The sequence below is a fragment of the Eulemur rufifrons genome, chromosome 7, assembly GCF_041146395.1.
Source record: "Eulemur rufifrons isolate Redbay chromosome 7, OSU_ERuf_1, whole genome shotgun sequence".
Taxonomy (NCBI): Eukaryota; Metazoa; Chordata; class Mammalia; order Primates; family Lemuridae; genus Eulemur; species Eulemur rufifrons.
The window spans coordinates 279,135,398-279,152,128 of record NC_090989.1 but is presented as its reverse complement, the minus strand read 5'-3'; the positions used below and the strand labels follow the sequence as shown (position 1 = coordinate 279,152,128).

The 16,731-nt window shown below is 56.0% G+C and overlaps 1 protein-coding gene across 2 annotated transcripts in view; it reads left to right on the top strand.

Moving 5' to 3' along the window:
- The first annotated feature begins 201 nt into the window (after positions 1-201).
- ENG (endoglin) overlaps positions 202-16,731 on the top strand; it is a 30,963-nt gene continuing 14,433 nt past the window's right edge. For both annotated transcript variants that reach the window (XM_069476818.1, XM_069476817.1), the window contains exons 1-2: positions 202-590; positions 8,299-8,450. In XM_069476818.1, the coding sequence (XP_069332919.1) occupies positions 524-590; positions 8,299-8,450 (219 nt within the window). In that variant the 5' untranslated portion in view covers positions 202-523. The remainder of the gene's footprint in view (positions 591-8,298; positions 8,451-16,731) is intronic.

Here is a 16,731-nt window from a genome sequence, read left to right as displayed (position 1 = left end):
GGGGTGGGAGGGTGGGGTGCGTGGGGAGACAAGGCTGGAGCCTGGGCCCTCCCACCCCACTGCCTCCCCCCATCCCAGGGCCCCCCACCCAGCGACAAAGCCCGTGGCACTTCCTCTACCGCCTGGCAGGCGGCCTGGCCCGGCCCCTTCTCTAAGGAAGCGCATTTCCTGCCTCCCTGGGCCGGGCTGGATGAGCCGGGAGCTCCCTGCTGCCGCCAGTAATACCCCAGCCTCCATCGGCGTCCCTGGGCCAGGACTGCTGCCACCACTGCCGTCCACGGGAGCCCAGCGCCCCTCCCCGCCCATCCAGCAGCCAGCGACCCCGGCCCGGCCCTGCGTCCCTGTGCCCACTTCTCCTGACCCCTCAGCCGCCACCCCAGAAGGCTGGAGCAGGGACGCCGTCGCTCCGGCCGCCTGCTCCCCTCGGGTCCCCGTGCGAGCCCACGCCGGCCCCGGCGCCCGCCCGCAGCCCTGCCCCTGGACACCGGATAAGGCCCAGCGATCAGGCTCCTGGGTGGACAGCATGGCCCGCGGCATATTCCCCCTGGTTGTCACCCTGCTGCTGGCCGGCTGCAGCCTCAGCCCCACAGGTAGGTGGCCAGGGCCCCGGGTGGGGAGACTTGGCCCCCGGTACACAGACCAGGCTCCAAGAGTCCACGGCCTCCTCTTTGTGTCCTGCACTCACACCCCATGGAGCCATCCTGGGGGCTTTGGAGGTGACCAGCCCTCCTCCCAGTTTGCTGGGGTTTCACGGAACACAAGACTTTCAGCGTTTAAAGTCTTGGGCAAACCAGGGTGACTTACTTACCTCACCCCTGGCCTCTGGCATCTGCCCTCCCAGCTTCATCTGTGTCTCCCCAGGAAGCCTGGGCCCCAAAATGCTGTGCAGTCCCGGGAGAGTTCCCTGTCCTCTCTGGGCCTTGAGTTTCCTATTTGAGGCATATGTGGGTAGGAGGGCCCACAGCCTGGGCTCAGAGTACAGGCTCCAGGTTCAAATCTCACATCGGTACCTCACGGGGTGATCTTGGGGCACGGCCTTTGGGCCTCTGAGCACAGCGGAGATGACAACAGCCGCTGCCCCGGTTGTAGGGAAGCAGTGTGACAGGCCGGTCACTTCTGTGCTGTTGATACTGTTTTATTATTCGCTTTAAATTCTCCCACCTCCCCTCCCCCCGGGGCCTTTGAGTGCCCCCCAGAACCCTTTGAACAGGCCAAGGCCGCAGCGCTCTGCCCCTGCCTCCATCCCTTTGCTACCCCCAGGGGGTGCAGGATGGGGGTACAGGCCCAGGCTGGGGCTTCTGCCAGGCTCCTCAGCCTGGGGGCCTCTCCAGGGGGTCCTGGCCTCTGCTGCCTTCTGCAACTGACCAGGAGGGGCCATGAGGACCCAGGGACCCCCAGCCCCACATCCCACTCACGGTAGATCTCTGCTGGGCCCTTCCCCACAGCCACCTCGGGCCACTGGCCAGCCCTGTGGACACGCCCTCACCCACCTGCACATCCAGGGACTTCCTGAAGGATCTGGAGGAGGGGGCAGAAGGGCGCTGCGCGTGTGGGCAGGAAGGAGGAGGGAAACAGCAGCAGGGACGGCCACTTCCCTGTCCTACAGCATGTCCAAGTCCCTAACCTCGGCCTCTAAAGCTTTCACCACTGCCTCCCTCAGTGCTAGATGGGAGACTGAGTCTCAGAGACATGGAATGACTTAGCCAGGATGTGACCCCAGGACTGAGGCCCCCCAGAACATTTGATGTGGCCCACGGTAACCCTGTAAGATGGCCGCTGCTGTCATCCCCATTTTACAGAAGAGGAGATGGAGACTCTGACCTGCCAGGCTCACACAGCCAGGACAGAACCCTACCTGAGCTCCAAGGGACCCCTCAGGGCTGCCCAGCCTCCCCCACTCCCTCCCATCCGATCCTCGTGGTGCTAACACGTTCCTCCTCTCCGTCTTTAGAGAAAGATCCACGTTGTCGATGAGTGGGTTAGTGTCTGGTTTTAAAGGACTGAAGGTTAAAGGGTGGAAGGCAGTGGTGTGCCGATAAATAATTAACAGCAGCAGACAGGGGGACCTGACTCATAGTGTCTGTCCATTTCCATGGTGTAAATATTCCCACACCGCTGGTTTCAAGCTACCGACTCACCAGACGGAGCTGGGATCCGATGCAAGCACGGTAGTCAGCCAGTATCCGCGCCACGGGGGTACCATCCGTGCAGATAACCTCAAGGGCGTAGATCATACTGCAGTAAAATAATTCAGAAGTGATGGATTTTGATATGTATTACCTTTAAATATATATATAGTGTATTTAGCTGTAAGTTTGTCTAATTTCATTTTTAATAGTAGCCATGTTGAACAACCGGTTTAAATTTATCAATCTAGAAATTTAACCACCTGGGGATTTACCGCTCTCCTACAAGCAGGTGGGAGCTGGTCCTGGCAGACCAGTGATCACAGGCTCAAGGGCATTGCAGACCGCCCAGCCCAACTATTTATAGTCTGGGTAACCAAGGCCCCTGGAGGGCAGATGGGAGCCCAGACCAGGCCTAGAACACAGATCCCCACACTGGGGCTGGGAGTGGGGAGGACCCAGACATCCTCATGCCCCTTAGCATGGAGAGGGTGAGACCACTTCCAAAAATGGGTGCAAAACAGGTCCGGTCTTCTGGGAGCACAACTTGGCAGAATCTCCTAAACTTGTACCTTGTGCATAACTTTTTGCCCTCACAACTCAACCTTCAGGAGTCAGTCCTATGGAGTTACGTGCCCAACACTGTAAAGATATATGGCCCACGGGGACCTGCAACAAAAACCCAACTGGAAACCGCCTAAATGTCCATCACAGGGGCCCTATATAAATGATCATGCAATGGAATCCCACGTAGCGGTTACCAAGCAAAAGGCAGATCTGTGTGAAAACTGCTGTTGACAGATGTCTGGGACACCCTGGTAGATGCCCAGACAATAATAATTCCGTTTCTGTAATGATAAACTAGTCATGGTGCACAATGTACACAGAGAAAATTCTGGAAGGATATGCACTCAATATTACTGTTCTCAGCCTCGGGTTTTCTCTAGGGGAAATTCACTTTCTGAGATACATTTTTCTGTCATGTTGGACTTTAAGAACAAGCATGTAGAGATTTTTACAAAGTAATTTAACCATATGTTAAATTGCCTCAGCCTGCCCTGCAAAAGAAATAGATAGGAGGGGGAAGTTACCTCTTATAATAATAATATTGTTATTCTTACTACTACTAATACTGTTATTATTATTACTAGTATTATTATTACTATTATTACTAGTATTATTACTAATTATAATAATAATATAAGAGGTAATTTTATTATATTATTCTTTATTAATACAAGCACTGTTAGCATGTTGGTGGATTGCACACTAGTTTTTGTCTAGATTTTTAAGGTAATTTCAATCCAGGTGGATCAACATTTGGGAGTCTTGTGTACACTTCTGTACACCAGAAGGTTTGCATGTTGTCATGTGGGCCCCTTAACCATCCTCCTGCAGTTCTGGGATATTACGTCTCTTAAATGTGCCATTGCTCGCCCGGTGCATCCCTTATTGTTGACCATGTAGGTGGTTCCCCCTTTGTTCTGGTTATAAATACCTCCGTGCACATTTTTAGTGCATGCACCTTTTCCTGTATTTCGGATTATTTCACTTGGATAGAGTCCCAGGAGCCGGGCTGCTGGGGCTCGTGGCCCGCACTAGGTGGCTGGGGTTGAAGAGTGTTTTCTAAGTGTGGAGGATGAGGCAGAGGCGTGACTGGGAGCCCCCATGCAGATGGCCATCTGGGTGGGTCCAGGACTGACTGGGGAGGGCCGGTGACAGAGGGGAGACCACAAATATCTGTGTCTCAGAGGCTGCATTCCTGTTTGCCAGGAGGGACAAAGGCTGGAACCAGGAGAGGCTGGGTCCCTGGGGACACTGGGGACATGGCCGTTAGGATTCTCCCTTGTCTCAGCCAGGCAGACGGTTATACTAAGACCCAGAGGGACAGAGGGACTTGCTCATGGTCACAGATGGGTCCGTGCTGGCCCTCTGAAGACAGTCCTGTCCCTTTTCTCCAGGGCCTGGGGGAGCGTCTGGGCAAGAGGGAGGCAGCCGTCCCCCCACCCCCGGTCCTCAATGTGGCAGGCACATGCCAGCTCTTTGCCTCTCTGCCCAGTTTACAGATGAGGAAGTTGAGGTGTGAGATAAGTGATAGGTCCCGACTTCAACCCCAGGCTGTCTGCTCCCAAATTCCAAAGCTTATTTGTCCTGCACACTTGGTGGCCCGGTACTGCAGACTTGGAGAGCTGGCTGCCCTGGCTGTGCCCCGCACTTCCTAGCTCCAGCCCAGGCTTTGGGGCATTAGCCTTGGAGACTGAAAGGGACCCCTAGCCAGGGCTGGACTGGGCTGGTTTGGGCATGTGTGGTTCTAGAAGGACCTCCAGGACCTGTGCGGCGTGGGGGTGAATAGCTGAACATAACAGCTGACGTTTATTCAGCGCTTAATGGATGCCGGGCACTGCTCTAGGCATGCTCTGTGTACTGTCAGACCGAACCCTCGCAAAACCCCGTGAAGGGACACTCCTGTTACCCCATTTCACAGACGAAGAGACGATCTCCTGCTTCCTGATCCTCTCACCCCGGGTAGTCAGCCCCTCCCCTGCCCCCGTGATGGCCCTCCCATCCCAAGCACAACTCTGGGACCCTGCCTCTGCCCTCAGTAGCCCTCTCTTCCTGCCTGCACCCCTAGGTGAAACCTCAGGACATCAGACTCCCAGTGGAACTGGGAGCATGTCCTGTCCTTCCCACCCGCTACCCAGGAAACTGAGTCCCAGAATGGCGGAGAGACTTGATGCAGGTCATCCAGCAGGTTAGGGGCAGGCCCGACAAGCCAATTTAACAAACGTATGCCTGGCCTGCTCTGAGCCCTGGGCTGAGTGATCGGGACACAGGGTGGTCTAGACTTTCTTTGTGTTGGAAAAGCCCACTGTCTGCTGGGAGTGCAGACACGCAGACCCATCAAAACAATGCACCAGGACATATGTGGTTCTAGAAGGACATCCAGGTACTGATGTACCTAAGAAAGGAGGGATCGGTTTCAATGAGACTTTCAGAACAGGGTTTCGAGGGATGAATAGAAGTTGGCTAAGTGGTCAGATAAGGGATGACTGTTGGAGTGGGAAAGGGCAGGGCAGAGGCAGGGAGCAAGGTGCGTTTGGGGGAAAGCTCACATCTCCCATTGACTGGGCACAGGTGATTGGGGCAGCGGTTGCCAGCTCCTGAGCAATCAGCGCTGTGCGCGTGTCATCTTATGCCACACTCACCAAGTGGCTGAGGAAGGTGTTGTGATTACCATCAGCCTCATGTCACAGGGGACAACACTCAGGCATGGAGGGGAAGCTGGAAGTTGGCAGAATCAGGATCTGAGCCTTTGGCATCGGTCAGATCCCTGCACTTTTTAACTCTACCTTAGGTTGCCGTGTGTGACCTTGGCCCTGCCGGCACTGGAGAGCCTCAGGAAAGCCTTGCTGGTGGCCGGGGAGTGGCAGGGCTGGAAGCTGGGCAGTCCGTGAGGCTGCAGTGGGGCCCTGAAGGGAGTAAGGCTGGCTGGCTGGCTGAAGAGGAGGGGGCAAACTTTTCAGTAGAAAAGACCCTTGTCAAAAAGTATCTGCCCTGGTGACCCAGGTATTATGAAACAATATTCACAGCCGCTGTGTCCAGAGCACCCACTTCGAAGTGTTAGAGCCAGACCACCTGGGCTCAAATTTATCCCCTGCCACTGAGTGGCTGGGTGACCTCAGATACATTCTTTAACTTCCCAATCCTCAGTGGCCTCACGGTAAACGGGTATAACAGCAGCACCCGTAACAGCAGTGCCGCCGTGAGGGTCAGATGAGTTCATGCGTGTAAAGCCTGGAGATGGGACCTTGGCCCCCAGCACGAGGGAAGCGTCTGCTGCAGCTATTGCTGGTCTGCGAGTGGGGAAACTGAGGCTCAGAGAGGTTAGGCTTCTGCTCAAGGTGACCAGCTTTTTAAGAGGCAGAGCTGGGATTTGACCCGGACTTTTCTTAACCATTATCCTCTGTGGCCTTCAAGATGTTGGGGGCAGCCGTTTGGAAAGTCCTAGGGGTGGCTGTGTTCTCGTGGGTGGGGAGCAGAGAGGGGTCAGTGCTGAGGAGGTGGCTCCTGGGTCTCTCACTCCTCTAACTGGTCCGGGAGGCCAGCGTTTCCCTTGGTGCCAGGGGATTGTTTTCAGCTTGGTCTGGGCCCGCCTCGGGCTCCGGAGACAGGCCCAGGCGTCACACTCCCTCCTGTCTCCCCATTCTCGTCTGCGGGGCGGCCAGGATTCGAAAAGGCCCCAAAATAAATGGACCTCTTATCTGATCTCCCAGCCTGGCCTGTTATCTGATCATTACATAATGGCCAGGCCTGCGGCCTCTCCCGCTGGCTGACGGCATGGAGGAGGTGGCCCCAGGCGGTGGCCCCAGGCGGCCCCAGTGATCCAGCAATCCGGAGGAACTGGGGTTCCTGGAAGTCTGGGGAGGGGGCAGGGAAAGTCCAAAGGGAAGGAGGGAGGTGCTGAGCTAGTCCGCAGACCAGACCCCGGGTCAGGTGGGGAGAGGTGGGTCTCAGGCCCAGCCATGTGCATGTGACCTCTCCTGCCTCAGTCTCCCCATGTGTATGGGAGGAGCCTGTGCACCCCTATAGGGAAGGGAGACGGTGGGGGAAGCTGGAGGGCTGGTGGGTCAGAGGGGCACCAGACGGCAGGAACTGGCGCTGGCCCGTGAGCAGCCTACTGGGGTGAGGGAGACCCAGAGGACCCTCGCCTGGAGGCTGCCCCAACCTGCCACTTCACCCCGCCCCTTAGACATCGACTCTTCTACCGAGACTGAAGCCAACAGAATTATTGTAACAGAAAGAACTGCCACATGCCCTGTCCCATGGAGTCCTCCCAAGAACCTCTGTGGATGACGTGGGTTCTATTCTTACTGTCATTTCACAGACCTGGAAATTAAGACCCCAAGGGGTGAAACCGTTCACCAAAGCTAGTGAGTGCTGGGCCTGGAATTCAAACCCAGGCCGGCCTGGCTCGGGGGTCCTTGCTTTGAACCAAAGTGCCATGTTGCTCAGGCACTCTGGAGTCCCTGGCACTCGCAGGGCAGGGCCAGAGCCAGGACTTACAAGGCTGGGCCCCCGTGGTCGCCAGAAGGTCCTTGTGCAGAGCTTCTCCTTCCCAGGACGGGGCTGGGGGTGGCGTTGCCGTGGCGAGGGGCGGCCATCTCACACCCCCCTCTGACCTCTGGGGGGCCGGAGCCCGACAAGCTGTGGAAAGGTGAGGACGGAGGCCAGGTGAGGCTACGGACAGCCTGGGACTCAGAGGAAGCCTCCCCGCCCCCTTCCTCTGAGCTGGTGTTGGCTGGACTCGAGGCCGGTCCCTCCGCGCCCATCTTTGATCTCCAAGAAAACAGGAAGTGAGCGCGACAAGATGGAGACACAAACTTCCAAACAGTCTCCCCTTCTCTGTCCTCCTTCCCTCCTCCGGAGCCCCCCTTCCTCAGCACATTCCTTCGGACGAGGTGTAGGGGCCTCATTTCCTCTTCCTCCTCTGCCGGGTCAGGGTGAAATTCCATTCCGCTCCCTCAGGACCTGCGTTTCCGCAGACCCAGCGGCAGGCGCTGTGGCCTAATCCGGCAGCGCCCCAACCTGGGCCGCCCTCGCGGCGCACCGGCCCTCGGGGCCAGGAAGCTCTCACCCCTCTTCCCAGCCTCCTTGCGGCACGGGAGGGGGCTTTGCGACCTCAGCTCTCACCTTCTTTGGAGTGAACCCGCCGTGGCCTGGGTTCGCATGTGGCCCTCGCCGTGCAGTTAGGGTCGCCAGTGAAAGCACAGGATGGGCCGGACGCAGTGGTTCGCACCTATGGTCCGACTCTAAAAAAATAAATAAATTGTAAATTTTATATACATATATATATAGGATACCCAGTTAAATTCGAATTTTAGATAAACAATGAGTAAATTTTTAAAAGTATTAGTATGTCCCAAAATTGCAGGGGACATACTTATTCATCAACCCTATACCTAGTAGCACTGTGACCTTGGGCAAGAGACTTTTCCTCTCTGAGCCTCAGTTTCTTCATCCACAGAATGGGTAGAATGGGTACAATGATATCCACCTAGTAGGGTAGCTACTTAGTTCGTGCCAAGTTACCTCATAGGCATTTGGAAAGTGGCAGTCATTGTCATCACCTTATTCTTACCTGACCCTCTCTCTGGCTGTGTTTCTCCAACAGGTCTTGCAGAAACCATCCATTGTGACCTACAGCCTGTGGACCCTGAGAGGGGCGAGGTGACATATACCACCAGCCAGGTCTCTGAGGGCTGCGTGGCTAAGGTCCCCAACGCTGTACTCGAAGTCCACGTCCTCTTCCTGAAGTTCTCAAGGGTGAGTGCCCCATGGCAGGGTTGGGAGGGGAGCCCAGAGGAAGCTCCAGGGCTGATGTGATGAGGGATGCCTTCCTTGTGGCTGTCCCCAGGGTAGTGGCTGAGTCCTCAACCAGGCCCCCTTCCAAGAGAGTGGTGTGGGCATCCCACAGGCCCCATAAGGGGGTGCCATTTCTGGGGCAGGGCCCAGGATCAGGGCAGGCTTATGGATGCCATCATAAGACCTGGGTGGGAAGGGCTGGGTCTGGCGGGCACCTGCGCGGAGAGGAGCCAGGTTGGGGGTGGGAATGCTGGGCCAGGTGAGCTGTTGCTTACGAACCTCCAATGATGGGGTCTCATGGCTTCTCAGAGCCACAGCTTGAACTTGGAAAAGTGCTTCCCTCAGTTGAACCCAAATCTTCTTCCCTGGAATGTCCCCCATTGAACACCTGTGACCTCTCAGAGATCCAAAGCCAGCAATGCAGCTTTGGGACTGTTCTCCCCAGGAGAGCCCTCCCAAGGCCAGCCGTCAGTTTGTCTGATAAGTTTGTCTCTCTTAATAATCATAACGCCTTTGTTAAGTGCCGACCGTGTGCTGGGTACCATGCGAGGGTCTGCAGTGTGCCAGGCATTAAGCATCTCACATGTGTTAAGCCTCCAGCGACTCATCTGCCAGGGTCTCTCATTCTCCCCACTGCCTGGAAAGGAAACTGAGGCTGGCCTAGAGAGGTGGCAAGACACGCCCAAGGCCAGGATTCACATCAGATCCCTGGGGACTCCTGGTGGATCTCAGTATTCAGGTGGCCGGGCTGGGCTGGAGGCCACACCTGGCTCTGAGGCTGTCGGTCCTGGTAGCGATTTAGCAGCGTCGGCTCAGGGTAAACTTATGGCCAATCTGCCCCCAGAGCTGTTAAATCGCCCTGCGTTTGTGCGGTGATAAGCAAGTGCCCAGACCACCAATATCGGGGGGCCCGCTCCCCACCACCCTGCCTGCCTTGAGGACTGTGGGCTTTGATAATTTCCAAACCGTAGATAGTGCCAAACACACTTTATGCGGTTTTCATAGGCATTGTAGTTTTTTTTCAAATTTGGTAATGATATTCAAAATGAGATTGTCGTCTGTAGGTTCATTTCGTTTGTTCTGGTGTTCAGGTCCCTGTGCCTGCTCTGAGTGACAGGGATCCCCCGGCCCTAATCACTCAACAGTGGGCCAGTGTCGGAGGAAGCCCCCAGCCAAGTGTCCAGGCCTATGGGAGACAGGTGTGCACACAGACAGCCAGGACCCAAGTGACTGGAGCTTCTCCAGGAGCAGGGGCACTCCAGCTGCTACAGGAGGAGGCAGGGCGTCCTGGGCAATGGCCAGGGGCTCCCCAAGTGGAGGAGGCAGCGGGAGGGGCAGAGGACAGCACGAATGCAGAAGCAGAGGGAGTGGCTGGGGCTGGGGCCAGCACGTGGCAGGAGCCGGCGGTTCATCGGGAGCAGGGCAGGAGATGGAAAAGGCCTGCTGCCATATTAAGGCGTTTGGGAGTTTGGTCTTTATCCTGTGAGTAGGGACAGTCCTTGGAGGGTTTTTAGGGCCACGGTGGGGTGCAGCTGTAACCATGTCATATTCCAAGGATCCTTGAGCTCATGACAACAGAATCTTCGTGTCACACTCTGCCTCTTCCAGAGAACTCAGTCCATGGGGCATCTAACTCTTAATTCAAGGAGCCAGGCAGGCTGCAAGCTCCAGGGCTGCGAGGGTTGTTTGAGGAGGTGGCGGAGAGAGCTGGGGTCGGGACAGCCAGGGTCCAGTCCTCACACAGCACCTGGTGTGCAGAGGGTGGCCCTTCTCCCCGCTCTCGCATACACATACCTTTCTTGGGCTCAGGAGCTCACCTGAGAATCACAGAGTGGCAGAATCCGGCCCAGGGCCAGGCGTGAACCAAACAACTGGAATGAATGTATGTGCGGCTGTGTGACCCGGCGCAGAGGTTAGGAACGCGGTTCTAGAGGCAGACAGCTCTCCAGCTGAACTTTGGCTCCACCACTTATAGCTGCATCTCCTGAGGCCACCTCGCCAAGCCTCTGTTTTCCCAGGGAACATGGAGGCGAAAATAGTACCCACCTCACAGGGTCGGTGTGAGAATCTGGCAGGATGGTGCAGGTGAAATATTGAGCGCAGGGCCTGCCAGGGGGACTGCTCCACGCACAGTAGCTGTGGGTACTGTGACTATTACTTCTCCCCTCTGGGATCCATTCCCCACCTGTAAACGCCATCATTTTGCCAGGGATGCTACAGTTTACAGAACATCTGCACATCGGTTGACTAATTGGAACCTCAAAGGTTATCGCCACAGGACAGATGAGGCAGGGGCAGCCGCAGGGAGCTGGGCCTCCCTCCGGTGCTCCTGGCCTTCCTGCCCCAAAGATTGGGCCTGTGGTCCCACCAGACTCTGTGGCATCACTGGGGAACCTGTGGTTTCCCTGAGAGGTGACTTCCTCTCCAGGCAGCCCCTAAGAATGGGGTCCACAGCCCTCACCAGGTGCCTGCTCTGCACCCAGCCTGCATGGAGCCGTGATGATGCCGAGAGAAGCCTGCATCAAGCCGTGATGATGCCAAGAGAAGTTAAAGTGGGGCCCCGTGCCTGACCCACATGCAGGCCAAGGAGGCAGAGGTGGGCACAGCAGCCCTGGTGATCAGTGATGGAATCAGCAGGGGGCTGCAGGTGACAGGAGGAAGAGTGCTAAATGTAGAGGGAAACAGCATTAGGGGAAAGAGGCCCCCAGGATGTAGCCAAAGAGGGGGTCCAGGGCATTCCAGGCAGAGGGCACTGCAAGACGCGTGGGTGGGCCGTGGGCGTTGGGGTGGCGGCTGTCTGAGCAGCCAGCCCGACCCCTCCCGACCTATGGCCGGCTTCTCCGGCATCTCCGGTCGCTGGCACAGAGAAGCAGCTTTCCTGTCCATCGCTGCGCAGCCTCAGAATCCTCAGATTTCCTGTGGGTGGGCGGCAGAGGGGCAGAGGCAGCCAAGAAGCTCGGGGAAGGGACGGTCAGTGTGTGCTGGGAAGTCTGCAGACAGCTGAGGGCTGCTGGGCAGGGGCTCTATCTCGCTGGGTCCCCGAAGGGCAGGCCGGAGCCTGGATTCCGGGAGGGGGCCCAGGGTCACATCCTGACCCGCGGAGACAGGAAACCAGGCTGGTGTCTCAGCGGTTCCCGCCAGGCCCACTTCGCTGCTGATCTGCCGTCCTGCTGACAAACCCGGCAGCCCGGCAGGGCAGAGCTCGGTCAGCGGCTGATTCACCCCAGTGCCGGCAAACTCAGGGGCGCTGAAGACCCCACCCACCCCATGCAGCCAGAACCCACCAGGCCCTGGCACTGACTCACTCCCCGCCAGAGGGGCAGGCAAGGCCGTTCAGGCAGAGAGCTGGGAGGGACCCCAGCGGGGAGGCTGGAGGGGCTGTGGAAGGCAGGGCAGCCTTCAGGCCTGGGCAAGGGGGGCCCTCGCCCCAGGTCTCAGAGGAAGTGGTCTCTCCCTGCCCACGGTGGGGAATCTCCAGGGCTGAAGGGATGTCCCCATGTGGAACCTGTACCCCTCCCTTCTAGACCATGCTCTGGGTACCCAGGACCCCAGAATTCCTTGCCCAAATGGAGCTGAACCTCCTCCCAGGGCTGGGTGGGGCTCTTTCTTGTTCCATACCCTAGAGGGGACACTGCTTGGCTGACGTAAGCTCCCCTAGACCTCAAGGATGGTTGAGTTGGCTATTTGGGGGGTGGGCACGGTGAGCTTGGGCATCTGGACTGGGGTGTCCACACACGGACACACAAGCACCTTGCTGTGCTGTCTGAATCAGGGTGAACAGAAGGAAAGTGGGCTAGGGCCAGGGGCTACCATTTGTATTCTTGTCCCAAGCCTTGCAAATATTAGAGGCAAGCTTGGTGAAGGGGAAAGGACTGGGGTCAAACAGGCTGGGCAGGGATTGCATCTGCCCTGTCATTGCTGTATCTCTGGTGTCCAGTTTGGAGTCAGCCCAAGAGTAAATATCTGATGGCTGGGTGGTTGGGGGTATGGAGGGATGGATGGGTGGGTAAGTGGATGGAGAGGTGAGTGGGTGGAGGGTAGGTGGATGGATAGGTGGGTGGGTGGATGGTGAGTTGATGGATAGGTGGGTGGGTGGATGGGTAGATGGGTGGGTAGATGGATGGATGGGTAGATGGGTGGGTGGGTGGATGGGTAGATGGGTAGATGGATAGGTGGGTGGGTAGATGGATGGATGGGTGGATGGGTGGATGGGTAGATGGGTGGGTGGATGGACGGGTGGATGGATGGGTGGATGGGTATATGTGTAAGTGGGTGGATGGGTGGATGGGTAGATGAGTGGGTGAATGGATGGATGGATGGGTAGATGTGTAGATGGGTGGATGGGTGGATGGATAGGTGGGTGGATGGTAAGTGGATGGATAGATAGGTGGGTGGGTGGATGAGTAGGTGGGTGGGTGGGTGGGTAGGTAGATGGTTAGGTGGATGGATAGGTAATGGAAGGAAGAGAGGGAGGAGGGAAGAAGGAAAGAAGGAAGGAGAAAATGTACATGCATATAAGCATTTGCTGATTGGCCATCCCCAGGGGGTGGTGGTATCACTTGCTATTTATGTCTGATTGTTTGGAGGTGTTAGTCTTGTTTTCTCCCAAGCTCCTGAGTACAAAGTTGTGCATTTTCCTGTCTCCCTTTGTGAGCATGGAAGCCCCAGGCTGGGCCCAGCCCTGGCCTCTCAGGCGGGCAAGTGAGTTGGGGAGCTGAGGAGGGCTTGGGCGGACCACCAGCAGCACCAGAGGGACCAGGGGCCCCTCAGCTGGGGAGGAAGCATATCTCTCCAGGGGGTTCTGGAAGCCCACTCTGAGGCCCTCCTGGCTGGAGACCAGGACTCCTAGATGCCAAATGCTGGGACCCCCATGAGACAGGTTGGAATCCAGAGGCCACACAATTCCAGGACATCATTGATCCCACTCCTCCCTGCACAGATGGGGAGACTGAGGCCCAGAGAGGGGATGCCACAGGGAGGCATGGCTGAGGTGTGTCGCAATTCTTGGTAACTGTGGCCCACCTCTAACACCAGCCCTAGCAGCCCCTAAACCGTAGCGCTCCTCTGGATGAGTGTGCAGGGCAGAGGCAGAGGGGATGAAGGCCAAGCTCCCCACATAGTTAGCTGGCACTGGACATCCCGCTTTGCAGGCAGAATCACGCTGAATCCTCACAAGTCCGTGAAGTGGGCATATTGTTCAGTCCATTTTCTAGATAATGAAACTGAGGCCCAGAGAGGAGCAGTGACTGTCCAGGGTCATAGGCTACTCACTGAGCCCACATTTGAATTCAGGTCTATCTGGCATTGACCCCCTTCCCCTGCCACCCTGCCTCTATGTACTGTCTGAGTCTTCTGGGGTGGACAGAGGGACGGCTGGCGACAATCTGGCCGCCTCCGGTCAGACTCTGGGAGGGTGGGGGCTGCAGGCAGCCCCGAGGCTCCACTCCTAGAAGAATTACTGGAAGCGACTTTCTATAAGTGGCTACTAGCACTCAGGGCCTCCTCACCGAAATCCCCCCTTCCCGCCACCTACGGCTGGGCCAACAATGGCATCTGTGGGATACTGGCACAAAAATAGAAACTCGGGCTCCCATCCACCCACTCAGGGAGGGGGCCGGGGCAGGTCCCGACTGGCGACTGGCGGGGCTGGGGGCACAGGGCTGGCCCGGCTGCCAGAACTCCCAGCATCCCACTGGGAAGGCTGGGAGCTTGGGGTGGGGGCAAGGCAGGGCCTTTCTTTGCCTTTGAGCCCCGGGCGGGAAGAGGGAAGTCAGTGTGCGTGAGCAGCCGCAGCGGTGAGTCAGGGCCGTGGGCTACAAGTGTCTGCTGTGGAAACCCTGACCGGGCTTTTCTGGGAACTGGCTGGTGTCCTCCTGGCCTGGCCTGGCACTCAGAGACCCCGAGCACACACACAGCCTTTCAGCCGCCCCGCGTTTCCAAACTGCTCACTTGCGCTATGACTGCCCCGACCCCTGCCACCCCCCAACTCTGCAGGGAAGGACTTGGTGGCAGCTCGGTGGTGGGTTTGGTTTGTGAGCTCCAGGAGAAGAGCTGAGTGTCATGACAAGTGTCCCGAAGTGCCAGCCTCCTAATGCCCTCACCCCAGCATGACCGGGCCCTGACCTCCGCTTCCCTTTTTTCACTTCCTTTATCCACAGCCCCACCTGGTATGGGTTCCCGACCCTGTCCTCCCCCATTTCACAGATTACAAAACTGACGCACAGAGGAACAAGGACAGTGCAGAGCAGCAGTAGGACTGGACAGTCACAGGGCTCTTCCCTCACAGCTCAGGGCCTGTACTCCCTGGCTCCTGCAGCGCCCTCGGCCTGTGGGTGGGTGTCCCCCAAGAGGTAAAGGACGGATCTCGCTGCAGCCTGTGGCATCTCCTGGCTGCAGTCTGCCAAACCAGGGCCATCTAGTCACTGCGTGGTGGCCTTGCAGTTCTCTCCTCCAGGTGGGGACGGACAGACGGGCTGGACAGCGACAGACCATGGGGCAGCGGAGGAGAGAGGTGCGGTTGAGAGGGAGGACGTGGTCCAAGTGAGCTGCCCAGAGGTCCAGGGACTGTGGGCTCCACTCTGGCACCAGGCTGACGTGCCCCGGGCTCCTGACTTCACCACTCACCAGCAGTTCCCTTGGCAGCTTCCCTCCGTGAGCCTCTATTTCTGCATCTGTAAAACGGGAGAACGTGCGTGGGTCAGATAGCACGTGCAACATGCTCAGCACAGGGCCAGGCACCCGTTAGTTGGAACCAGGAGAAACCACTTTGCAGTAATTCAATATCAGTAATTCAACTGATATTCAATTGTTTTTTTAATAGCTTTGAGATAAAATTCACCCATTTAAAGTGTACAGTTGAGCGGTTTTGGTGTATACAGAGTTGCGCAACCATATTCGATTGTTTGAGCTAACAGCACAGACACAATCAGGGTAAAGAGGCCGGGTGGGTCCGTCCCCAGTGATGCGGGCGGATCGGTCGTGCCTGGGCCTTTCCCGTCGCAGCGGACGTGGGTCTCGCTTCGCTCCGGTGAATTTCCAGCAGTGATCACAACCCTGGAACAAAATGTCAGTTCTGACATTTAGATGTATGACATATTTTATCAAAGTATGGCATTAGATCCAGCATTTCATTTTTTTTTTCTAGCCACCTTATGCAAACCACAGACCAGAGTTTAATTTTTAAAGTGTTTAGAATGCATAATATTTTTAAAAACTGTGGAAACAATGTATTTGGAAAGCCAAAAGTTATAAACCCATTAGAAAACATTAATCAAACGTGCGAACTGATACAAACATAAATTTGAAATGTATCTTATTAGGCTATTATAAATTAGCATAAAAATAATTTTAAAATAACCAACCTGAATAGCACACTAAAATGAAAAAAAATTATCTGTGAAATTGAAAGTGAAATAGTAATATTTGCTCTTTTTTGTTTTAAAGAGCAAACTCATAAGCAAAGAGTGACTATGGTGTCATTATTGGGTAACGGAAATATTTCTGGGCAGATTTTTCCAGCGGCTGTAACACTGTCACTGGCTTTGTGACATCAGTTGGGGAAATGGCAAGGAGACGATTAGAAGATAAATCTCCAAACTTTCCACTGGTGTCTTCATCGTGAAACACTAGTCTCCTTTGTCATAGCTTTGAGGAGACGTTTTGGGTCACCTTTTAGGCTGCCAGCCTTCACCTGAAAGCAGCTGGAGTCTGTGTTTCAGCAAAATGTTTCCGTCTGCCTTTGGCCTTGAGTGTGGGTGGTGGGGCGCACACCAGGTCTAGTCTCAGTGCTCTCCTGGTCACACAGCACTGGCGCAGAAGGTCTTTGAGCAGAGCAGGGGTCATTCTTTCAATAGCAGCCTTGTCTCGTGGGTTGCTGTGTTCTTTTTCTTTTGGGAATAAGGTGGGGAAAAATGTGCAAGGGCAGTACAGTGGGTAGGACCAGACCTACCTGCCCTGGTACCAATGCCAGCCCCTGACTTACTTGCTGTGTGATCCTGGGCAAATGACTTCACCTCTCTGTGCCTTGGTTCCCAAATCAGTAAGTGCGAATAGAATGGTACCTGCCTCCTAAAGTTGTTGCAAGAATTAAATTGAGTTAATGTGTAAAGCACTCATAACAGCCCTGGCACATAGTAGGCCCTATGTAAGTGGTAGGTGATGGTGGTGTTATGAAAACATTCTAAGTGCATATACCATTGGTCATTTAGAACTGTTAATGCAGTCAGTACATCTCAAGACATAC